Source organism: Meriones unguiculatus, chromosome 7, assembly GCF_030254825.1.
Source record: "Meriones unguiculatus strain TT.TT164.6M chromosome 7, Bangor_MerUng_6.1, whole genome shotgun sequence".
Lineage (NCBI taxonomy): Eukaryota > Metazoa > Chordata > Mammalia > Rodentia > Muridae > Meriones > Meriones unguiculatus.
In genome coordinates this window covers 26,281,817-26,306,525 of record NC_083355.1, presented here as the reverse complement: position 1 = coordinate 26,306,525, position 24,709 = coordinate 26,281,817, and the positions used below count along the sequence as shown (strand labels likewise).

The window sequence follows — 24,709 nt, the reverse complement described above, 5'->3', positions numbered from 1 at the left end:
GAAGTCAGCAGAGGGCCTACGTGACCTCGCCTAGCCTTCTCCCGGCGCGGCTCCTGGGCCTCGGGTCTGCGGCGCCACCTGCCGGGCACTGGCGTACTCGCAGCCTCTTCTTTCCCCGTCTGCCCTCTGCCAAGGACGTGGGCCGCTGGCCTCTCAGCAACTGTGCCAGAGTGACTTTCTTGACCCCACTGCAAGAACTCTTAGTTCGGTCAGTCCGTTGATTAGAACGTTGCGTGTCTGGTTCAGGTCTGAGCGCCCGGCAGACAGGTACCGAAAATCAGGTCCCAGTCTAACCGACAGGGGAGAGGCTCACCAATTAATTCGGTAGGTTAATTCGGTCTGGCTGGCTGACTGTGAGGCGGTGGGCCTCCAGGAGGCGGGAAGGAAGCTCGTGGGCTGGACAACAGAGGAGCAGAAAATCATTGGAAGCCAGGGGCGGTGGTTCACACAGCTGTAACACTAGAACTTCAGAGGCTACGACAGGAGGATTGTGGGAATTCCAAGCCAGCCTGGGCTACGGTGGGAGAGTCTGTGTCTCAAAGAAACAAAACAGGGTGTGTGTGTGTGTGGCGGGGGGAGCAGACATCATGGCTCAGCAAGGAACAGTTGCCCTGCAAACCAGAATGATCCCTGAGATGCACAAATACGTGCCAGGAGAGAGCCTTGCTCCACAGAGCGGTCCTTCGGCCTCCACAGGTGCCCCACTTGTGCACACGGTACGCACAGACACACACACACACACGCACACAGAAAGCAAACACACAGTTATGGCATGCGTGCGGCACACAGACATACGCACAGGCAAAATCCCCAATCACGTTTAAAAAAATAAAAATAGTAAAAACCGGGGTTGGAGAGACGGCTCAGCGGTTAAGAGCACTCACTGGCTGCTCTTCCAGAGGACCCGGCACCCACACTGTGGCTCACAACCATCTGTAACTCCAGCTCCAGACTTCCCCCAGCACCGCATGCCTGTGGTGCACAGACATATGCAGGCAAAATACCCATACACATGAAATAAAAATAAATATATATATAAATTTTTTTTATTTTTATTTTTTTAAGAAAGGAAGGGAGGGAGGGAAACTGGAAAAGAGAAAAAGAGAAGAAAATCCCACGGAGAATTGGCTTGGCAGGGAGAGTGGGCTGTGATCTCTGAGTCAGGCCAATCCCCGGCATCCGATGGAAGAGGGGGCAGAGATGGCGTGTGACGGGGGGAGGCAGGATATATGTGAGAGGCTTGGAGGGGCCGTCCCCCCGGGAAAGATCATGGGCTTTAGACTCGCTTCGTGGCAAAGCAGTTCTTGCCCCCTCCTCCTCAAGAACGTAAGGTCACGGGGAGTGAGAGCAGCCAGGAGGAACAGGACAGGGCAGCCCAGGTGCACTGTTCTAATCCCCTCTAGAGGTGGGATTGTCTCTCAGTGCTTTAGCTCAGCAGTATATATGGCCCTAGAGTGTTCAACTCAGGGAGGGCTGTGCTGCGGTGGGGGTGGGGGCACGGGCAGATGAGAGTCCATCCACACCAGGCTGCTCTCCCGAGCCTGGGGCACCAGCTTCGGGGAGTCCCAGCCTCCTCTTCTCCAGTGTTGTCTCTATGTAAGCAGCAATCATCCTTCGTATAAAATGGCTGAATGTTCTGTCTGTGCGGCCCAAGCAAGTTGATGGCTGGTGCAAAATAAACCCGCTTCAGACAGCTGGGACTAAAAGGTTCACCTCTCCTGTCAGTGAAACTAACGGCTCCGGAGATGGTGTTGGGAGAAGAAAGCTTGGCTTGAGAAATGGCAGGTCCGAATCTCTTAGCTACCCATCTTGCTATTAACCCTAGTTGGGAGCCTCTTCCGAATTTTTTCACTTATTTATCTGTGTGTGCACATGTGTGTGTGGGGGGTATGGGCACCCATATCTATCACACCACTTATGTGAAGATCAGTCAGCTCCCTGCCTCCGCTCTGTGGGTCCCAGAGATCAAACTTGGTGCATCAAGCTTGGTGACAAGTATCTTTTACCCACTGGTCCCTCTTAAGGCGTCCCCTTTCATGCATCTTTTAAGGCAGAGAGGGATGCAAGTCACAGATGGGTAGACACTGAGACTAGAGACTATTAATCTCGATTTAGCAAAAGTTAGTGGTTGCACCAACTATGTGCACCAACTAAAACATACATGATCACAAATTCTGCTTATCTTTGTCCAGGTTTGATTTGTGGTTGTCCTTGTTTTGGGGTTTTTGTTGTTATTTTTCTAAGACAGGTCTCACTATGTAGCCCTGGCTGGTCTGGAACTCACTATGTAGGCCAGGCTAGCCTCAAACTCAACAGAGATCTCTAGATAACCTTGGTGTTGGCTCAAGAAGAAGAAAGAACACAAAATTTGCCAGGAATAGGGACACACAACTGTAACCCCAGCATCCGGGAGGTTGAGACAGAAGGATTATCAGGAATTAGAGGTCAATCTGGGGTTTCTGTCTTACAAAAAGGGTGGGAATTGGGGAAAGAATGGAAAGGAATAAAATACAAGCAGAGAGAGTTGAAGTTGCACTGGGGAGATTTTTTCTTTAACCCAAGTGGCTTCACCTCCTTGGGCTAGAAAGCAGATCTCCCGTGTTTCAGGGTCACCTCTGTGAAGTGGATTGATGCTTACTTAATGGGACTGCTGGGAAACTTTCAAGAGAAGATGCATGTGAAAGGCATCTGGACCAGTGCCTGGTCCTTAAGAGGGACTTAAACATAAACACTCATCTCTTCACCGGGAAGGAGGACGTGCTGGTGCTGAGGCAGCTCAGGGCTGCAGAGCTCAGGAAATCCGCTGAGGCTGCAGATAGAGACAACACTTCCAAGTGGGAACTGAAGTTGAGGGGAACCCTGAACAAATCCCAGTGTAGCTTCACTTGATTTTCATTGCCTGCATTTACTCAACTTTTTTTTATTATTGCTTCTCTGTGTAGCCTTGGCTGTCCTGGACTCACTTTGTAGACCGTGCTGGTCTCGAACTCACAGCGATCTGCTTGCCTCAGCCTCCCCGAGTGCTGGGATTACGGGTGTGCGCCACACTACCAACCATTTACTCGGCTTTAAAACGAATAACCGTGGGCCAGCAAGACGGCTCAGAGGGTAAAAATGCCTGCCGCCCAATGTCGCAAGCCTCACTCCCTGAGCTTGATTCCCCAAACTCACATACGGGCGGAGAGAACGGTCCATACGTTCGTCGGTTTGTCGGTTCGTCGGAGAACGGTTCCACACGGTCGTCCTGACTTCCACGTGTGTGCCGGGCCCTCTTCACCTACACCCCCACCCACCAAAGAGCTATCTAAAAATCGGTAAAAACAATAAGCAAATAACTGGGAGCCACGTAACAGCGGCTCACACTGGTCACTGTAGCCCTTGGGAAGTGGAGGCAGGAGGTTGCGGAGTTTACGCAGCCATCCTCAGCGCCACGAAGAGTTTGAGATTAAGCTTGCTACATGACACACGGGCTCAAACAAAACGCCAGTCAGACTGAAGACATGGCTAAGTGATTGAACGCCTGCCCAAGCACGCTTGAGGACTCGGGTCCCATCCCCAAAACAGAGAAGAAAATCCCACTAACCCTTGGGGGTCACGCCTGCGTAAGAGCAGTCGTTTGCTTCCCAGTCATGAACTGTAGGTGGCGCTCTGAATCGCGGTCCCTGTTGTTCTGTGTTGCTTTCCTGGGTCCTGAAGCTTGCCTTCACCCAAACCCTGGACTCTTTATTTTGGCCTAGTCAAGTATCCAGCGGCTGACCTTTGAGCGGCTGAGGATAGAGCCCTACCCTGAGATAGATCTCTGAGATCATGCTAATGGCACTTTTTTTTTTTTAAACAAATGACCCCTCCAAGAGCCATGAAGATTAGCTATTCACTGACCTTCACCCATTCTTGTTCCACATCTTAAACCATTCTGCTTTTTTTATTGCTATTGTTTTGCTGTTGTTGTTTGTTGTTGTTGCTGAGGCAGGATCTGTTCATTAGAGAAATCCCAGGCTCATTAATCAAAAATCATAGAATAAAATAAAAGTGGGCTGGTTGAAAAAAAAAAAATGGAGAAGCTGGGCAGCGGTGGCATATGCCTTTCATCCCAGCACTTGGGAGTCAGGGAAGACAGATCTCCATGAGTTCAAGGCCAGCCTGGCCTATAGAGCAAGTTTCCAGGACAGCCATGGCTAAACAGAGAAACCCTGTCTCAAAAAAAAAAGAGAGAGAGAGAGAGAGAAAATTATAAATATAAGGTTTTCCTTTTTTTTTGTTTTTTAACTTGTTTTTTGAGACAAGGTCATTATGTAGCCTAGGCTAGGCTTGAACTTGCAGCAATCACCTTGGTTCTGCCTTCAAAGTTGTGAAACTACAAGCTTTGTATCACCATATCCAGGAAGACCACAGAGTCGATTTTCGTTGTTTTGGTTTTGGTTTTCTGAGACAGGGTTTCTCTGTGTAGCCCTGGCTGTCCTGGAACTTGCTCTGTAGGGTAGTGTAGTTGCCTTTTACTGCTTTGTAGGTTCTTCTCTTTCCCACCCTCTATCCCTCTGGTTTTACCCCGTATCACTAAATAGGAGAGAAAGAGAGAGGGGAGGAAGATCCTTGGATCTAATATAGTTCTTGAAGCACGACTACTAGCAAACCACAACACCCCACCCCGTGAAGGACCACCAACCCCCAACCCCAAGAAAAAGGACCACCAGACACCAACCCCTGCCTCTCGGGGCCCTCACACTTATATACCCTCTGAAAAGTTCCCAGAATTCCAAACATCACACAATCGTAGAAACTATCTGCAGCTGGCAAAACGAGGCCTCTGCTAGAGCACGAGGCAAATCGTCAGTTGCTCTGAGGCAGCTCCCATATCCCCACGTCTGAGACTAAGACAAAAACATACTCTTACAATATTTCTGTGTTCTTTAAAGAAAGCAAAATTTCAGAATTCTCACTACAGACTAGGCTGGCCCAGAACTCAGAGATCTGCCTGCATCTGTCTCCCGAGCGATGGGATCAAAGGTGTACGGCACCACCCAGCTACGATGGCAATGTTTAAAGTTGGCTTTGGTGCTGGCTGTACATACATTCAAATCTAAAAATGTTGGAAATATGTGTTTCAAAAATATGTGTTTCAAGCTGGGACTGAAGAGATGTCTCAGTGGTTAAGAGCACTGTCTGTTCTTCCGAAATTTCAATTTCCAGCACCCAAGTAGCAGCTCACAACTGTCTTGTAACTCCAGTTCCAGGGGATCTGACACCTTCACACTGATGCACATAAAATAAAATTAATAAATTATTTTTTAAAAAATGGGTGAGCTGGATAGGATGTGAGTTATAGCTCAATAAACGTGTTATTTTTACAGATTCATTTTTATTTATTTGCATGTGTCTATGTAAGCATGTATCATGTGTTGGGTGGGGAGCTCGGTACCCTCAGAGGCCAGAAGAGAGCATCAGTCCTCTGGAGCTGGAGTTAAAGGTAGTTGTGAGCTGCCAGTGTCGGTGCTGAGAATCAAACTCGGAATCTTCTGCAACAGCGGCTAGTCCTCTTAGCCACTGAGCCCTCCCTCCAGCGCTCAAAGCTGTTAGTTCAAACAAGATGAAGAATTATTGCACTGGGAGTAGAGGCCAGTGGAAAAGTCCTTATCCAGCATGTGGGGGGCTTTACGATTCCCAGAACTGGAAAACAAGCAAACAAAACTTTGAAAAACGATTAAATGACTAAAGCTTACAAAAAAAAAAAAAAAAAAAAACACAAAATAGAGGAGCCAGGCATGGGAGCACAAAAGACTTTGATGCCAGCGCTCCAGAGGCAGAGGCAATGAGATCTCTGTTGAGTTCAAAACCAGCCTGATGTAAGCACAGCTAGGGGACCACAGTGAGATCCTGTCTCAAAGGGAAAAAATAAGGGGGCGGGGTGCTTGGAACTTCAAGGGGACAGGGGAGGCTGAGATTAGATAATTCACAGCAAAGTGCCTGGAGGCTTAGGTCTGAAGGAGCTGGATCCCCTCTTCCTTTCTCCATCCCATAGGGGCACACCGGCCAGACACCGGCCAGACACTGGCCAAACAGTGTCTTCATGCCAAGTCATAAAGGTGGCAAGGGGCATGAGGAGGGCTCAGGAAAGCCTGAGAGGGCTGGTAGGACCCTCCTTTCCGTGGGAGGACTGAAGAAGGCCTGGCAGACTGAGAAGGGCCGGGAGGGATCTCCTTTGTGTGAGGGGGCTGAGGGGCTCCGAGGGGGCTGGGAGGGGCTGGGAGAACCCTCCTTTGCTTCACAGTTTTAGGTGTTGCTCCATCTGCTCCCGGAGTTTGAATTTCTGGATCTAGAAGAGAGACAAGAGTGAGACTCTACGTTGTGCTCCGGTGCTATGGTAACCGACCATCCATGGTTTGCCTGGGAATGACAGTGGGGGAGGGGAACAAGGACCAAAACCCAAGAAAGCCGGGGGCAAATCAGGATGAAGTGACTTCTCGGTCCTCCTGCTGCCAAGCTCGCTGGCTCATTGTTGAGGGAGGTACCAGTGGGGGCACCTAGCCCCCAAGGGACCCCACGCTGCCCTGCCCCTCTCCAGTCTCCTCAGCCTTACACACCTTTCCCGAGATGGTGAGAGGATAGCCTTCAACAAACACGATGTAGCGGGGGATCTTAAAGTGGGCGATCTAAAAAGCAGAGAGGGAAAGGGTGAGGCTGGGCACTCCCCTGGCTGGAGAGTTGTGTCCATCAGGGCAGCACCCCCCACCCCCACCCAGGATGACTGACAGGGAGAGGAGGTAGGTGAGTGAGTGAGGGTGACTGGGGCTCCCACCTTCCCTTTGCAGAAAGCTTTGATCTCCTCCTCTGTGGTGGTCTCCCCGCTCTTCAGCCGGATGCAAGCACAGATCTCCTCCCCCATCCGCTCATCCTTCACCCCCACCACCTGTCCAAGGACAAACACCATGCATCAAACCCCAGGCTGGCTAGTTTCTCATGCCAGCTTCACACAGGCTAGAGTCATTTGGAAAGAGAGAGAAAGGGAGAAAATGCCCCCCTCCCACCAGGGGGTAGGCTGCATTTTCTTGATTGATGACTGGCAGCTCATTTTGGGTGACACCACTGCTGGGTGGTCCTGGGTGTTATAAAAAAAAAAAAAAAAAAAGCACGGTGAGGGCTGGAGAGATGGCTCAGAGGTTAAGAGCACTTGGCTGCTCTTCCAGAGGTCCTGAGTTCAATTCCCAGCTCACAACTATCTATGATGAGATCTAGTGCCCTCTTCTGGTGTGCAGGTGTACACGCAGGCAGAACATATTACACATAATAAATAAATCTTTAAAGCCATGGCGAGCAAGCCAGTGGGCAGCACTCCTTCAGTTCCTGCTCCCAGGTTCCGGCTTTGAATTCCAGCCCCAGCTTCCCTCTGGTGATGGATTGTGATATGGAAGCATAAGATGAAATACACCCTTTCCTCCCCAAGTTGCTTTTGGTCATGGTGTTTCATCACAGCAGTAGAAGGCAGAGGCAGACAGACCCTTGCTATACATCGGCTACTCCCCGGGCCTCGCTGGGTGCGCAGTGCCTCACCTGCGCCTCCTGCACCTGCGGGTGTTTGAGGAAGAAGTCCTCCAGCTCTGCAGGGTAGATGTTCTCACCTCCCCGGATGATCATGTCCTTAGACCGGCCTACGATCTTGCAGAAGCCCTGCTCGTCCATCGTGGCGATGTCTCTGTAACAAGAAGCCCAGGAGCGGACTCTCATTGCTGCCTCACTGGGCTAAGCCCACCAACTCACGCGTTCACTCAGTCGCAAAACATTTATTGAGTTTCTACTATGTGTCCCTCACTGCTCTAGACTCTAGGAGTCCCAGCAGGAACAGAAACAAAAACAAAACCACCGGCTCTGGAGCCCACAGGCTCATCTGGAAGAGGGAGGAAAACAAATCAGCACCAGACCTATCACATTCTGTCTTCCTATTTATAGATCATTTTTCCCTTATGGCTGGCTTCTTTTTTAATCATTTAGGTCTCAGATCAAAGGTTTCCAAAGGCCTTCTGTGACCCTGGTCTAGGAAAACCCTTTCTGAAACACCACAGCCACTTCCTCTTCCTCTCCTGTGACCCCATTTGATTTGTTTTTTTGGTTTTTCGTTTTGTTTTAATGTGTGAAATTATCTGTCTCCTTCAACCAGACACACGGGAAGGAGAAGCAGGCCCCTTCTCATCCCGTTTCCCGCTGGCTCATCGGGTTGAGAAAAGCACCGGGACTTAGCAGGTGTGTACCGAGAATGCGCGGGTCTAATAAATGACAAGCACGGGTTGGGGATTTAGCTCCGTGATAGAGCACTTCCCTGGGAAGCCAAAGGCCCTGGGTCCAGTCCTCAGTTCTGGGGGTGGGGTGGGGGGTGGGGTGGAGAAAAGAAAGAAAGGAAATCTAGGGACTGGAGAGAAGGCTCAGCGGTTAAGATGGCTGCCTGGGTCGAGGTCTCCCAATGTCTAATTAATAAAAGGCGCACTGAAAACTGGCTCAGATTCTGGGGTTTGCCAGCGTAGTGTGCTGTCCTGGTGTCTTATCTCTGTGAGAACTAGGTTCACACACACACACACACACACACACACATTTTGACTTTAGACACATGGTTGTTGTTGCTGCTGCTTGTTTTGAGACAGTGTCTCACGAGAGTGACCTTGAACTTTGCATACTCTTGCTTCCACCCAAGCATTAGGATTACAGACATATGTACTACCATGCCCGGGGCTGTGTGACACGAGGGATAGAACCCAGGGCTAAGTGCGCTCTAGACAAGCAGCATTCCACCTGCTGAACTGCATCCTACAATCCATTTTTTTCAATCCGTTATTGGACACAAGGTCTCTCGTGGCTCAGGTTGGCTTTCAACTCACTATGTAGCGAAAGACATCCTTGAACCCCTGGTCCTACTACTCCTTCTCTACCAAGTGCTGGGGTTTCAGGCACGTGTGCCATGCCAGTCCACGTGGTGCTGAGGACTGACCCCAGTCCTTCATGTAACGCTAGAAACTAAGGTACGTCTCAGCAAGCCTCGGAGATGGTTCCCCCCCTCCACATCCCCACAGCACTGGGGATGGAGTCCGTGGTTTCACACAGGGCATCCAAGAGCCACACCCCCCAGGTGTCTAGGACAAGAGGGATCCAGTTAACCTCCGTGACCTTCCTCCTCCGTGCACTGCTTTAGTTTTCCCAGCTCAGCCCCACTCAGCAGCCACAGCATCTGCATCGTCTCGCCGTCTCACCCTGTCCGATACCACCTGTCTTGTCCAACCGTCTCGAAGGTCTTCTGAGGCTCGCCCCAGTAGCCCTGCATGACGCAGTACCCACGGATGTACAGCTCCCCAGGCGTGTTCAGCTTCGTCAGCTCCCCTGTCTCCATGTTCACGATCTGGGCCTGGGACAAGTCAGTGTCCAGTGTGAGCCTCCCATTCTCTTCCTTCGGGATGGCGGGGGGGGGGAGCTTTGCTTTTCTCTCCCCCTCCCCATTCTCAGAAAGGAAGCTGCTGGCTCTACTCATCCCAGTCCAGGGAAAGGAAAGAGACGCTAGAACAGATCCATAGCCATGCAGGGACCCACACTGGGCTTGAACCATCGGGAGGGTGTGTGTGTGTGTGTGTGTGCTGGGCAGGCTGGGGGGGTGGTGGAAGGGGAAAGATGCTTCAACCCTTTTAAATTCCTGCTCTGGCTGTATTTTTACCCAGAGTACTGAAAACAGGGCTTCGTGGTGAGCAGCCTTGAAGAAGGCCTGAAGAGTGCCATGCCAGCTGCTGAATTATAAACCATGTAGAAGGGAAGGCCATTGTCTCCCTTCTTTCCCACAAGGCAGCAAAGGACCTAAGATGACGGCAGTGCCACGTGATTGGGAGACGGAGAACCCAGAATATTAGCGGACAAAGAGCCACAGCCAACGTGCCAAGGGAAGGTGGGTCCGGGTGCTTCCATGTCTGCACTTGGGGAATGGGGAGAAGGATGTCTCCCTGACAAGCCCCAGGGTGCACCCCCGAGAGGGTGGCAGAGAGTCAAGGGGACCGAAGGTGTGGGCCTCCTCCAAGTTACCCCAGAGAGGCCCAGAAACTCAGTGATATCTAAATAAAGCCACATGGTTGGAGCCAGAGAGGAGTCACAGCTAGGAGTCTCAGACTGGGAAGTGTTCTGGGGCCTTTGAAGCACAAGGGACCTTCAAGGGGCAACAGCTTGGGGAAAGAAGAGTTCACACTCACACAAAAGAAGAGTGAGAGGCAGGAGCCTGGGGGAAGAAAGCTGCAGAAAGGAAATAAAAAAAGAACAACTCTGTGTTCTGGCTCCTTTTTGAGACTGGCCTAGCTGCCCCAAGACAGACAGTGGGCTTGGCAAAAACACACCTCAGACAGGAAGGGTGGCTGAGGAGAGGTTCGGCTGGCGGCTGCTCAGGGCTGCTGTCCCAGCTCTTCCCCTTCCCTGCTTCAGCCCACAGAGCAGGGCCAGGTCCAGCAAGCCCCCACGGCCGAGGCCCTTCTCTATATTTGAGTGAGCCCTTTGGATGTCTGATGGAAAAGCCCTAACTGTCCTCAAGGGGCTGGCGGGGAGGGGGGCTCCGAGGGCATCCGTCAGGGGCTCACCTCCGTGTGAGGCATAATTCTGCCCACGCTTTGAGCCTTCTGCTCCAGGGTGTCCTCTGGGAAGTTCATGAAGGTCACGGGACTGTTCTCTGTGGTTCCGTAAACAACCTAGAGGGGCCAAAAAGACTGCTTGGAGAGGGAGCTGAGTGACAAGAGAGCTGGCATGACCTATCCTAGGCAGCTGAATGGTGAGCACTGAGGTGAGGGGAGAAGAGCCAGAGGTTAGGAGCCAGAAGTGCAGATCTGTGCAGGGCCCCTGGTCTCAAACAAAATGAGAAGCCAGTCTCTCATGGCCAAGGTTCTGTCACTCCCCTGTGGTACTGTGGCTTCTGGCACCAACAACACCCATACTTCTTTTCTCCCATCCCCAGGTTGCTTTAGTCCTTCCTTCTTGATTTCAGGCCACAACATCCTCTGTCCCTCTCTTCCTAGCCAGAGGCCCCCATAAACTTGATGAGAAAGCCAGCCGGCCTCGCTTGATCTAGCCGGGAGTGGTTCAGACACACAGACATAACTCCCGCCCTCCTCCCCAACCTGGGACAAATGCCTAGTCTCTGGAGACTTTTTTCTTGTGCATTTATTTTCATCAAAACAAAAAACACAGCCAGAGCGGGGAGTTTAAAAGCTCCCGTGGTTAGAACGTCCTGTGCAAAAGAAGAACTAGCAGCCAGCCTACATACCATCGGAGAACATTCTAGGCCAAGAATGACCCCCACACACCCCATTCTAGAGGCAAGGAGTGAGAGGGGTTTGGGGAAGGGCAGGCCTGGAGACCAAACCCCACAACTATTTATTGGGTGCCATGAGAAGGCCTCGATACCTTGTCCCCTAATCGGGGCCTCTGTTGGTGGCCTCCACTCCAGCCACACCATCAGGTGGTGTGGTTCTGGCAGAGCAGGGCTACATGGTTCCTCTACCCACCTCCCAAAACCAGACAGCCTCCCTTGCCAGGCAAACCAGAGCTCAACCTGGGCCAAAGCCGTAACCTGCCTGCTCACCCTCCCTTTTCCACAGGGCTCCAGACGCTGCGGCTGGCGACTGAACGGGAAGCCTGGTCCACCGGGGTGGGGCTGCCCACAGCCTAGCATCTGGCCGCCTAAGTAGCCAGGTTGGTTGCCTCTAGCCAGCACTCCACCTCCCACCAGCTCACACAGTCCTGGGGTCATTGCCCAGGTCTGGCCTCTGCCAAGTACACATCGGCGCCACCAGGCCGCCACTCTGAGACCCCTCTCCCCCCTCAGGGGTGGGTCCTAACCACCAGCGAAGGGAGGATCCGGAGATGGGATGTTTGGGGGAGATTAAGGAGGATGTGCGAAGAAGCTTGTTCAGCGGGTCTGCGGGTCTCCAGGTGTGGTGCCGGTTCACGACCCCCCCACACCAGTCCCCACTTTTCTGTTTAGCTTTCAGCCCTACAGAAGGGAACGAGGGAGCAAAGGACAGAGTAAGAAGCCCGGTGCCACCAGGCTCCGAGAAGGGGCAGAGGGCGCACCATTGTCAAGTAGCATCATCAACCAGCTCCCCCATCTCCTGGCGGTGAACTGAGGAAGGTCTACCCAGAAGGCAGGGCCCGCCCGACCCACAAACGCTCTCACGCTCCACTCCGCCTGCAGGACACAACAGCCCCATTAAAGCGCACCGCTGGCTGGCCGACCGCGGAGAGGCGCATCCGGCCGTCGGGCCCCACTTCCTCCCTCCGGGGTGACCTGTCTGCCAAGGGTGTATGGGGGAAGGGGACGTGGAGACTCAAAGCTGAGCAAATAAATAAGTTCTGGGAACGCCTCCCTCTGCCCAGTGGAAATTCAGAGGCCCTCAACACACCTATTACCACCCTCCCTCGGGGTGGGGGTCCAGGTACAGGAGGGGAGGGAGAGGTACAGCATAGCGTTTGCAAGCAAGAAGCAAGAAGCTGGGGCTCGGGGGAAGGGTCCCCAACCCTACACATGGTCGCCTGCTGTGGAAAGAGGCCCTAGGCATTGAGGACGGGGATGGGGTGGGAGGGTGGGGGGGTTGGAGTATGTATCTCTGGGCAGGAGGGGGTTAAATCAGTGGCTTGGATGTTCCACGTAGTAGCTGGCTTTGCTGCCAACTGCGGTCAGGGCTGCCCTATAAATGGGCCGAGAGACCCAAGAGTCCAGGACTTGTCGCTGCCTTAGCCCCCCAGCCCCGGCTCCAGGCATCCTGACCATGGCCCGCATGCTCTTATTCAGTCTGGGCCTCCTCGCCATGCTCCCTCAGGCGCTGGCCGCCTGCCCCCAAAACTGCCACTGCCACGGGGACCTGCAGCATGTCATCTGTGACAAGGTGGGGCTGCAGAAGATCCCCAAGGTGTCAGAGTCGACCAAACTGCTCAACCTCCAGCGCAACAACTTCCCGGTGCTGGCCACCAACTCCTTCCGGACCATGCCGAACCTGGTCTCGCTGCACCTGCAGCACTGCAACATCCGAGAGGTGGCCGCTGGCGCCTTCCGGGGCCTGAAGCAGCTCATCTACCTGTACCTGTCCCACAATGACATCCGGGTGCTTCGAGCCGGAGCCTTCGACGACCTGACTGAACTCACTTACCTCTACCTAGACCACAACAAGGTGTCGGAGCTGCCTCGGGGGCTGCTCTCCCCTCTGGTCAACCTCTTCATCTTACAGCTCAACAACAACAAAATCCGAGAGCTGCGTGCCGGAGCCTTCCAGGGTGCCAAGGACCTGCGCTGGCTCTACCTGTCAGAAAACGCTCTCAGTTCCCTGCAGCCTGGTTCCCTGGATGATGTCGAGAACCTCGCCAAGTTCCACCTGGACAAGAACCAGCTGTCTAGCTACCCCTTGGCTGCCCTGAGCAAACTTCGGGTGGTGGAGGAGCTGAAGCTGTCCCACAACCCTCTGAAGAGCATCCCAGACAATGCCTTCCAGTCCTTCGGCAGATACCTGGAGACCCTATGGCTGGACAACACCAACCTGGAGAAGGTGAGTGCCTTGGTGCTCTAGCACCTCACTGGGGCAGCATTCCCTCTTTCTGGGCTCCTGGCCCCTCAGATTATCACCAAAGCAGGGAGCCTTGCCACCTCTCTCTCAGGCTTTGACACGGCCCCCCCCCTTCCCCATCCCTCTCTTGCCCTCACCTGATCATGACTCTTCTCAGCCAGTGCTCCCTGGGGACTCCTCCTTGTAAGAGATGGGGTTGTTCTGGTCCCACAGATGTCCTCTGGGGGAGGCATCTGCCCCAAAGCCCACCGTGAACAGCTCTTCCTGTTGGGCTTTCCACCCCTCTTCTGCCGTTTTCCCCGCCTCCAGTGAGCCTACCATCCCATAAAGGAAGGTTTGTCCACTGAGGCGCCTTCCAGAGAAGCTGAGAGGACACAAAGAGACCCTGTTCCCTGTGGGGGCCAGCCTGTGGTGCTAAGGTAAAATGAGGGGCTGGAGGATGAGCAGGGCAGCAACGACCTTACGGAGACCCTGAGGAATGCCCCATCCCTTCCGTGGGCCAAAAACACACTCAATTTTATTGCCGTCTCAGGTCCATTTCAACTGAGTCAGGAGGGAAACCAAGGCTTCACCAAGGTGCAGGCTTGATGCTCTGGGACCCGTGAACAAACACTTGTGATCCTTGGCACAAGCCCCCAAGTGTCTCCTCACAGAGCAGACTGACTATCTCGCTGTCCCCCAGACAGCTTGTTGACTTTTGCCTTCTCCAGTCACCAACCCCCTGGACGCTTCTCAGTCCTTCCTCCCCTGGGATGTTCAGTCTAGCCAGGTGGGGCTGTATCAGAGCAGAATCCTTTTCTTGGAACTAGAAGTCACCCTCCTACACAGTGTCAGCCAGGAGGTTTGAGCAGAGACCAGAACAAGAGAGAGGGCAGTTTTGTTTCTAGAGAACGCCACATCCCAAGCCGGGCTGCCCTGTGAGAGAGGTCACAGGGCAGAAGCTAACACGGGCAGAGGCCAACCTCTGTCTGGGTGGATGGAGCCTCCTGGGTGAGTCTTCTTTGGCCTGGTCTCACCCCAGATGATGATAGAACACCCTAAATGCTAGGATGGTGAGCAGTAGAACAGCACACAGGGGCCGGCTTGGGATGGAGAGGCCAGAGAAGAACTGTGGTACCGGGGTTGAGAGGAGAGCACCAACACGACATTTCCTCTGGAGCCATGAGTCCAGGCCAAAGTCCCCACCAAGGTGGCTCCACAGATAGCATTTGGCAGAGGCCCGGGTGGAGCAATGAGGACAGTGCTGGGGGGAAATCCCAGAACCCTGGAGATGTGGGGAGCCTGGCCCACTGCCCATCCCACCAAACACTGACCAGGTTTACTGTGTGCCCGTCTGGGCTCTCAGAGCCAAGCTCTGGCTGCTCCCCAGACCCAGTGTTTGTGCAGGGAGGGTGCTGCTTAGGAGGTGGGGGGCAGGGTGTGGTCAGGCAGCTACTGTTTACTGGCGAGGTGACCCTGGCCAGGGGACTGGATTTCTTCCATTTTCCATCTACATATTGGAAAGGAAACCTTCCATCTCAAAAAAAAAAACAAAAAAAAAACAAGGTGTTGTGGATGACATCATGCAGACAACTTGGTCATTCTGCTTGGAAAAATTGCAGCTCCTCAACAAATCATCGCGCGTGTCCAGGGAAAGGCCCTGGTCCTCCGAGGGAGGAGCTAGGAGAGCCTAGAGGCTGGACTCCACGTGCTCACTTCTGCCTTCCTTACCTCCCAGTTCTCAGACGGTGCCTTCTCGGGCGTGACCACGCTGAAACACGTGCACCTGGAGAACAACCGCCTGAACCAGTTGCCCTCCTCCTTCCCCTTTGACAACCTGGAGACCCTCACGCTCACCAACAACCCGTGGAAATGCACCTGCCAGCTCCGTGGCCTTCGGCGGTGAGACTGTTTCTCCACGTAATCCCCAGTTTCTCTGTGATGGTCCTATAGGAGGACAGCCTAGCAGCTACCTAGTAGATCCGGGTCCGAGTGGCTTCATTTTCTCATTTGTCAAATGAAAATGACAGCTCCAGGGTTTCCTAGGGCACGGTCCCTTTTCTTGGTCACTGTCCCTTCCCCAAGCAGTCCCACCCAGCTTCCCCGAGCCCAGCAGCTCTGTCTCTGCAGGTGGTTGGAAGCCAAGCCCTCTCGACCGGATGCGACCTGCTCCTCCCCAGCCAAGACCAAGGGTCAGCGTATTAGGGACACAGATGCCCTCCGCAGCTGCAAATCCCCCACCAAGAGGTCCAAGAAAGCCGGCCGCCATTAAACAGGTAGGGGCCGGGCAGGGAGGCCACCCCTGTCTGCCTTTGGAGATTCCAGCCGGGGTGCTGCTATCTCCCATGACACCACCCCTGGAGGGGCACTCAGATCCTCTGTCTTGTCCATCCTTCCCTCACCGCAGGTCCTGACCCAGCCAGTCCTGGTGACTGCTTTCTGCTGGAGAGACTACTGACTTTCCTCCTACCGTCCACAGCCCCTGCCGACGCGCAGAGCCGCCCCTACACACTTGCACACATCCTGGCAGGGGGCACTGGGCTCTCATTACCACCCCAGCTCCGTCCAGCGGGGTCCTAGGGAGAACACGGAACACCTCCCCAGCCACTGTGCCCTGGTTCAGCCGCGGCTCCTCTCAGAGAAGCTCTTGCAGAACCTCCTACCCCATGTCCATCAGAGCCGAAATGCGGTGGCCACTGGGTGGCCACACTCCTGTTCCCGCCTTCCTCAGTTCCCTCCTTCCCCTGCCATTTGGAAACGAACATCAGGCCCTTGTCCCCCACCCTTATTGCCAGAAAGGATTTCGGGCCCATGCCCCCACTCTGCCAGTCCCTGCCTGCCAGGATGTGCTAACAGGATACCAGTGCTTGGCTGCACATCCTTCCGTGCCGCGTTTCTGCCCCAGATTTCTATAAACATGAATTTCCATGTGTAGAACATTTACTGCCCTCTCACCTATCCCTACCTTACCAGGCGTTAGTTGATAAGCTCGCACAGTTACGCCTCACCTCTGCTTCCTGGAGCAGAGTCTACACTAGAGGTTCACCTTTGGGCTTCTGGTCTGGCTTGTCAGTCCCTACTCACTCCAGGCCTGGCCAGCGCCCCGCAGAGCTGTGGCTCTAACACCACTCACCACTAGCTCCTTCATGTTCATCTTGCTGATGATGGCTCGGATCAACTCCGGGGGTGCTGGGGACCCAGCAATCACACCTGGATCAGAAAGAGGGGCTGATGGGATTGATGGCAGGTGCTTTGGGAGTCTGGGGCAGGGAGACTGCAGATTCAAAGTCTGACTGGGATACAGAGTGAGTCCCAGGCCAGTCTAGTTAGCTTAGTGAGATTCTGTCTCCAAAGCGGTAAATGAGGGCAGGGGACACAGTTGTGTTATAGAACACTTGCCTGGCATGCAGGAGGCCCTGGTTCAATCCTCAACATCACAGAGAAAGAAAAAAGAAGCTAAAACATTTCCCCATTCTTTAGGCCTGGTAGACCCCTTTCACCTACTCATGTAAAGGGGGAGAGGCCCCGAGCCTTGGTACAACACATAAAAGCTGAAGTTGGCCCAGCATTCAGGGACACTTGAGAACTGTCTCCCCTCCCACCCATGTTTCTACAGTGTCTGTCCAGCCTCCTCTATAAAAAAAACTGGCTTCACCAGGGCCAGGGAAGCTATCCCTCCTTTGACGGTGCCTCACCTCCACGTATGGATGAGAAGTCATAACTGGAGAAGTCTGGCTGATTCAGAATATCCACAAACATCGTGGGTGTGCCGTACAGGAGGGTGCCCCTGCACAAAGGAAGACCTTAAAGTTAGGTTTAGAAGTGAGACGGAACACCCCCCCCCATCCACCATGAACTCTCAGCAAGGACCAAAGTTGAGAACAGGAAGAGGCTCAAGGCAGGACCTGGTCCTCTAGCCCCTGCCACCCCCATCCCAGCTGTCCTGGTTGGTGGAAGGAAGCATCTCAGAGAAGAGGGGGTGGGTCCAGGAGGAAGGGTTTAGAGGGTCTCATAGCCCACAGGTGGCTTGTCCACCAATGCCCACTTCTCTGTGCTGATGGCTTCCAGTGCCTTCTTGCCACTGAAGCTTGGAGAAGACAGGAGGAGGGTAGCACCGTGGACCATAGACACCATGGTGCCCCCCACGGAGCCCAGGCAGTGGTACAGGGGACTAGGCAGGACCAACCGCAACTCCTCTGCAGTCTGGAGATGGAGAGAGGAGGCTGTCACGGAGCCCGCTCTGCCGGCCATCAGGGGGAGCCGCCGGCAAGCTGTCTCACCCCTTACCCTGCTGCCTGTAAAAACCTCACCTGGGCCCATCCCAGCCTCACCTTCGTGGGCATCTTCAGACGCTGGCCTATCAGGGTGGAGTTGTTGACAATGTTGTGATGGGAAAGAGTGGCCCCCTTGGGTTTGCCAGTTGTCCCCTAAGAAGAGAAGCAAGTGACAGCTTGTCCTTTTCCTCTCCAGGTTTCCTTCTCATCTTCCTTGGTCACTGCTCAGAGGAGCTGGGGGCCCGGGTCAGGAGAGTAGAATATGGTTGTCCTAAATCCACTTCCTCCCTTTGTTTATGCACAGTGTGCTGTGCAGGGCCAGATGTTAGGATCCAGAAATACAAAAGGGAACACACTTCTGTCTTTGTCCCGTTTACACGTCCTATAAGGTGGCTCAGAGGACTCTACTACTAACCAGCTGCATGGGTTTGGGAAAACTTCCTTTCTGAGCCTGATTCCCCTTGGTGAACTCTTTGAGCTCTGCCTCCCCAAGCCCGTGTGACTGTGAATCTGTCTGTGCTGGAAGCAACAGGACCCAGAAAGGGCATGTGACAAAAACAAACAAACAAAAATCCAGTTGCTGAATTTTCTGAGGCAGAGAAGAGGCTGGAAGCCTAACGTTTTCTTCCATCCCTCCATCCCAGTGAGGGGACCCAGGGAGGACGCAGGTCTCATCAGGGCTTGGGACTGGAGACCGCTATCCTACCGAGGTAAACTGGATGTTGATGGGGTCGTAACAGGACAGGAATTGCTGGTTGTACTGCATCTGAGCCAGATTCTGCTCTTGGCCACCGGCTGCCACCACGTCATCCAGCAGCAGGGTCCCCGGCAGAGGGCTATCCACTGAGATGACTGTGGTCAGGTCTGGGAGCCTGGGAGACAGAAAAGATGGTAAGAAATGGCTAAAAGACGGCCCGGGGAAGACAGATACCTCCTTGGGTAGGAGGAGACATCACACGGCATTCCCCGAAACCAGGACCTACCCACCTCTCACTCTTCAAGGCCCCTGGCTGGGCCTTTTCCAGCTCAGGACAGATCTGCTTCAGTATGTCATAATACTGCTGGGTCTTGAATTGTTTAGGGAACACGATGGCTTTGCAGCCTACCTGTGAGAGGAGAAGTACCCCTACCTGCGGTCAGCAAGAAGCCTCAGACTTAGGAGCCCTCACTAGCCAGTTGCTCTTTGTCACATACCTGAATAGCTATCCTGACACACCCAGGTAGCAACATGCACACACTAGAAAACACACACACACACACACACCGGTCCTAAGACATACATATCACATCCCTAGACACATAATCATACACACACACACACACACACACCAGTCCTAAGACATACACACCACATATATAATGACACACTCACACACTACCCCAATACACACACTCCACCCCCAACACTTACATCGGCTTTATGACTGACCCAGGCCCTCTCTGTGGAGCTGAGGCCTGAGGCACGAGACACTCAGCATCCACTGGGCATGCCCTTCCTCACCCCATTAGCCTCTATAAAACATCATCCAAAATGCCCTTCCCCGTCAGCAGCAAGCGGTACCTTCCTGAGGACATATTCCAGTTCTGCGGACTGATAGGCCGGGTTCACAGACACCTGGGGGAGCAGAGTGGGTGTGTTGGTGCCCGGGACAGGTTCTCCATGCTCCCACTGCTTCCCTCAGAAGGGGCAAGGCGGTACCCTACCCTCTGCCAGCGCTCTTTGGTGAGCCTTAGGTGGAAGCATCACCGAGCCTGAAGCCAGATAGCCACCGGTCTGGTTCTGTGTCTGAGAGGCGCCCCTTGAATGACATCCCTCCGCGTACCAAGTTGTGCCGGGTAAACCCCTTCTCACCAGGATGATGCCTGCCTGGGCAGTGGCCAACTGGATGAGCACCCACGCATACGAGTTGGGCCCCCACATGCCCAGCCGGTCGCCCTTGCGGAGGCCGAGGCTCAGAAGACCGGAAGCAGCTTTGTCCACCTGGCACAAACAGAAGGGGAACAACGGCTGAGGTGGGGGCAGGCAAGAGGGACCTCTGACTCCTACTTTCTGTCTTAGCCTGGGGGGTCACTAGGAACAAGGGGCTCGCCAGGCCTCGGTGGACTGAATGAAGTGGACTTGAGCACAGCGAGGGTGGGGAGGGGACACAGTATGCAAACGTTCCAGAACCACTGGGAGAGGAGGTCGCTTCTGCCTCTGCCTCCTAATCAACAGTAGGGTCCTCAAGGGGTCCTATCACACGGCCCCATAGGCGTGCACCCACTTTTCAGCTCCACTCAACTACAGCAGCGAGGGCCCAGCAGCTGCTGTTTGAAGGTTTAAGGTCCGTACTTACCTCCTTCTTGAGCTGGGCGAAGTTCATCCTGATGTTTTCATGGAGGATGACCAAAGCCTCTCTGTTGGGGAACCTCTGTGCTGTGGCCTCCAGGCATTCACCCACTGTTGTGTTGACAAGATGGGAGCTGGTGTGGCCCTGAATGTAGCTGAGGCCTCCGACAGGCAGGGGGTTGGTGCAACTCACCATCGCAGAACTGTGGAGAGAGGAGCCAGGGACTGGATGGGTGCCAGGCAGGGTCTCCCAGGCACCAACAGTCTGGTACACATAGCTAGCTAGCTAGTAGGGCAGCTGTTTACAATGTGTTGGTATATTGAGGACAGATATGTTTTTTTCTCTCTCTCTCTCTTTTTAAACAAGGTCTAGTGTATCCCAGGCTGGCCTCAAATTCACTTTGATTTAGCTGAGGATGTCCTTGAACTTCTGCCTCCATTCCTGAGTGCTGGAATGTCAGGCGTGCGCTACCACATCCAGTTTCATTCTCTCCAGATCTTATAAACTGTGCTCACGTGCACTCCTTCCCTAACCTCAAAGCAGCAGGATGGGGACCAGGCCATCCTCAGCTGGGGGCAAGGGGTCTCCTGCACCTTCCTGGAAATGATGAGGTGCCCAGGGGTACAGAGACAGACAGATCTCACTGCACCTGCACCCCAGCCCCTGCCTCTGAGGGTGACAGTCACTGTGGATCTTCCTGGGGAAATAAATGAAGCCCATGGTTGGACCCAGAAGTGGGATCCACAGCCTTGGATTTCTTGGCTTCTCAATGGGCCAGTTTGTCTATCTCTTCTGGGTCAGACAGAATAGGCAAGCGGTTTAGGATAGTGGATAGTGGCAGTAGGAAAGACTGCTGAAATCTCTGAGTAAGAGGTCGTGTGTAGGAAGGGAGTCCCACGTTCCACTGGATGCCCTCAGGCTCCCCCTTCAGATGCTGTGGCAAAGCAGAGGCTACTGCAACAGACCGCATGGTGATCTCAGGCACCGCAGGGCAACAGGAGAAGAGGAGCCGGCGCCCCAGTAAAGAGCTCCTATGCCAGCCAAGACAGACTATCCCTGGAGAAGACACTCCATCTCCCTTCCATCACCCTCAGCAAACAGGTTTATTTGGAAACCTGGAAAGCTGCTGAGAGGAGGCCATCCTGAGCTACATGTGAGTACCGGGCCAGCTCTGGCTGCTATGTAACAAGACCTTGAAGTACATGTGAGAATTGTGATCACCGATTCTCAAGGTAAAGAGGTTGTTATGACAAGGGTCAGAAAGGATGGGGAACAGCAAAGTTGGAAATGGAAACCAGCGCAACTGCTGCAAGTTACAGTCAAGCCTGCCGTGCCTGCCTTTTCTCTTTGCATTCATCCCGAGTCCCATCATCAGAGTATCTAACTTCCCGTGTTATTTTTTTCCACACTTCTATCAAGTGACACGGGGGCAGTGTTAAGGGGAGAACAGCTTCTCCAAAGAGTTAAGAGTTCTAGAACCTCAGGGCCCGGCAGTTAAAAGCACCTGGCTGCTCTTTCAGAAGTCTTGGGTTCAGTTCCCAGCTCCCACAAGGCAGCTCACAAACTGTATCTCCGGTTCCAGGGGCCCTCTTCTGGCTGCCACAGGCATTGCAGGAAAGGGGTACATGGATGAACATGCAGGCAAACAAAACCAAACCAAACCAAACCCCACTCATCTAAAACATAAAAAGCAAAAACATAAAATAATAAATAAATAAAATGTTTTGAAAAAGAGTTCTAGAAACCCATACCAGTATAATTTGCTCATAAACGGGGGAACCACCCTAGTCATTCAGTCATTTCAAAGGCCCGAGTTATTGTACCTCTCCGCACACACCCTGAACACCTGGCCCCAAAGGGTAGATGCTTCTTTCTTTTTATCTTCTTAAAAAGAACCGGGAAACTTTTACTAGAAATCCGTGTTCCTTAGTGCAGCGCGAGAAGCTGACAGAGTTGGAGGAGGAGGGCCCATCGGTCTCCCAAATAACCGAAGAGAAAAACTGCGCAGCTTCAATCGGGGATCGCAAAACCCAACTCCGGGCCAGGCGGGACTGAAGCCAAGTAGGTGCTGCAGGAGGACAAGGGAGAAGGCACAGCCTCACCTAAAGGTGCCCTTAGAATTAGCCTGTGGGAATTCAAGCTCAGATCTGTTTTCGTTAAGAGAAGCAGAGAATAAGGAAGTTAAAGAAAAAAAAATCCTCTTGACTTCTCTATACTGGCAAACTCACGTGTTCACACTTCACAGCCCAAGTGTCTGGAACGTAGGAAATGCCCCAGCAAAGAACTAGCCAAACCTGAGCCTAGGGCTGCAGCTTAGTAGAAAACCATTTGCCTGACCTAGGTGAGGGCCTGAGTTCGATTCTCAGCACTGGGGGGTGGGGGGAGTGAGCAGGATCTGAACACTTATCTTTCCAACAGGCCTATAACATGAAAATTCAAACTGCTATCCTCTCCGAGGGGGCGGAGAAACCGCTCGCTCAGAAAACTGTACATGCATGAAGAGCCCAGTTTGATCCTTAAAACCTATGTAAAAGGCGGGACGCGCCGGGTCGCCTTTAATCCCAATGCTCAGGAGGCAGAGGCAAGCGGCTGGCTCTCTGTGGGTTCTAGGCCAGCCCGGTCTACTGAGTGAGTTCCAGGACACACAGAGAAACCCTGTCTCAAAACAAACAAACAAACAAACGACAAAACTGGGTGAATTGGTACACACTTGTACTCCTAGCCTAGTGGAGGCGGAGACGGGCATTCCCGGCTCACTACCAGCCAGAGAGGAGCAGGCCACTGCAAGGCTCTGTCTATAAAGCCAAAGGACCCGGAGCTTGGGGGGGGCGGTACTTGAGGTGGTCTGGCGTACACATGCGTGTGTGCACACATGTCCACGCACACACCTGCAGCACAAACCTGTGCTCCTGCGTGCGTACGAACACAATCCGTGTGAGGTACCGACTCATTTTTATTGAGAAGGCACAAGGTAAAAAAAAACAAGACAAAACCTGAGTCGGTGACCCTAAGTGTCATGGGAACGTGTACAAACCGGAATCCTCATCCATTACCGGTCAGAGTGGAAAGAGACCGCCTCTGTGGAAAACTGGGTGCGGTTCCCCCGAAAGTGAAACACAGGCTCTCCATGTGACCTAACAACCCCCCCCAAAAGAAAAACTCAACACACGTGTTCAAACTGCTCGGTTCCACTGGTAGGAATGCATGACTCCTAAACACCCCCCAAAAAACAAGCGCTTCAAACTTCTCGGTCAAAAAAACTCGTCAGGCTAGCCAAATCTACGAGCTCTAGATTCAGAGAGAGACCCTGCCTCAGAAACAGGAGACGGCTCCGCGGGTGAAGGCACTCGCTGCCAAGCCCTGTGACCTGAGTTGGAAGGAGAGATGACTCCCATAAACTCTGTTCACACACACACACACACACACACAAATAATGTGCTTCAGAGCAATTTAAGACACTCAAGGTGACTCTGCCCTTCCTCAATATGCATATACTCCGATACATACCCTCACCCTAGCCCACCCTACCTCACCCTACCCCACCCCACCCTGACCCCACAAGAAATCACGGATGATCCTGGTGTGGAGCTAAGTGCCTGCCCTGAGCTCTGGCAGAGAGGACTAAAAATCAAAACGAAGTCACTCTGTCTGAAGATCTCCGTTACCAAATAAAACTCAACTGTTTACCTGAACACTTAGAAAAAAAAAGCCAGAAAAGCGAATAACAGATTTATTTTCTAAACGGGTGTGTTTCAGTCTAAATGATAACAAAGGCCCCCCCTTATCCTTATGCAGACACACACACACACACACACACACACACCGTGGCCCTTGGGGCTGGACAGGGAGCTTCTTAGCAGAGAGTTTCATGGTTTGGCTTTGGGTTTGATTCCTCAGGATGGGGGCAGGTCCCATAGTTCTGTCTCTGTCCAACTGTACCAGGAAAGCTGCTTTGAAATGGTCAATGTGCTTTTGTTCTTTGTTCTGACTTTGGTTAGCCCCTCTGTGTTTACACAGCCAACCTCCTGCACACAGCCTGCCACTAACTCAGTTTTATGGAATGTGGTGTCCTAGGAGTAAAAAAAGGTGGTCAAGAGGTGGCTCTGTCCCTGCCTAACAGGCGTGAAGCCTGGGTTTGATCAGCAGAAGTCACATAAACAAGACTGGTGGCTCAGGACTGTAATCCCAGAACTGAGGCGATACAAGGAGAGGATCAGAAGTCAAGGTCACCCTAGGCTTAATGAGATCCTGTCTTATTTACTAAATAAATAAATAAATAAATAAATTTTTTTAATTTTTTTTAATTAATTTAAATGTTGTTAATAAACAACATTGCTGTAAATTTGGTTTTAACTTTAAGTTGATGAATAACGTTTTTAAACTATTAAGTATACATTTTGTCCACATGTTATGTATATGCACCGAAACTATGCTCAATGCCCAAGAAGGTTAGAAGAGAATGTCAGATTTTTCTGGACTGGACATTGTAAGCTGCTATGTGGATGCTGGGTACAGAACCCAGGTCTTCAGCAAGTGCTCTTAACTGCTGAGCCATCTTCAGTTCCTA

General features: G+C 52.8%; 2 protein-coding genes across 2 annotated transcripts in view; one reads left to right on the top strand and one right to left on the bottom strand.

Annotated features, from left to right (window-relative positions):
* Window positions 1–5,336: 5,336 nt before the first annotated feature.
* The window catches only part of Acsf2 (acyl-CoA synthetase family member 2), a 40,927-nt gene continuing 21,554 nt past the window's right edge, over window positions 5,337–24,709 (bottom strand). The window contains exons 2-16 of the mRNA XM_060386909.1: window positions 20,149–20,344; window positions 19,665–19,793; window positions 19,374–19,427; window positions 18,800–18,918; window positions 18,519–18,684; window positions 17,870–17,965; window positions 17,584–17,741; window positions 17,234–17,325; window positions 16,672–16,748; window positions 10,587–10,694; window positions 9,231–9,382; window positions 7,546–7,687; window positions 6,794–6,904; window positions 6,579–6,647; window positions 5,337–6,310 (exon numbers count right to left, since the gene is read on the bottom strand). Coding sequence (XP_060242892.1) covers window positions 6,260–6,310; window positions 6,579–6,647; window positions 6,794–6,904; window positions 7,546–7,687; window positions 9,231–9,382; window positions 10,587–10,694; window positions 16,672–16,748; window positions 17,234–17,325; window positions 17,584–17,741; window positions 17,870–17,965; window positions 18,519–18,684; window positions 18,800–18,918; window positions 19,374–19,427; window positions 19,665–19,793; window positions 20,149–20,344 — 1,720 coding nt within the window. The 3' untranslated portion in view covers window positions 5,337–6,259. The remainder of the gene's footprint in view (window positions 6,311–6,578; window positions 6,648–6,793; window positions 6,905–7,545; window positions 7,688–9,230; window positions 9,383–10,586; window positions 10,695–16,671; window positions 16,749–17,233; window positions 17,326–17,583; window positions 17,742–17,869; window positions 17,966–18,518; window positions 18,685–18,799; window positions 18,919–19,373; window positions 19,428–19,664; window positions 19,794–20,148; window positions 20,345–24,709) is intronic.
* On the top strand, window positions 12,573–16,479 carry Chad (chondroadherin). The gene is made up of 4 exons (XM_021643121.2): window positions 12,573–13,541; window positions 15,277–15,440; window positions 15,669–15,814; window positions 15,946–16,479. Exons 1-3 carry the CDS (start codon window positions 12,696–12,698, stop codon window positions 15,808–15,810), a joined length of 1,152 nt encoding a protein of 383 aa, XP_021498796.2. The 5' UTR covers window positions 12,573–12,695; the 3' UTR covers window positions 15,811–15,814; window positions 15,946–16,479.

What these genes read in the sequence shown, in the direction of transcription:
- Chad (XM_021643121.2), top strand. Translation starts at nt 12,696, where the DNA reads ATGGGCCGAGAGACCCAAGAGTCCAGGACTTGTCGCTGCCTTAGCCCC. An exon ending in ACAACACCAACCTGGAGAAG is followed by an intron (nt 13,542 to 15,276) that starts GTGAGTGCCTTG and finishes CTTACCTCCCAG; the next exon opens with TTCTCAGACGGTGCCTTCTC. An exon ending in CAGCTCCGTGGCCTTCGGCG is followed by an intron (nt 15,441 to 15,668) that starts GTGAGACTGTTT and finishes CTGTCTCTGCAG; the next exon opens with GTGGTTGGAAGCCAAGCCCT.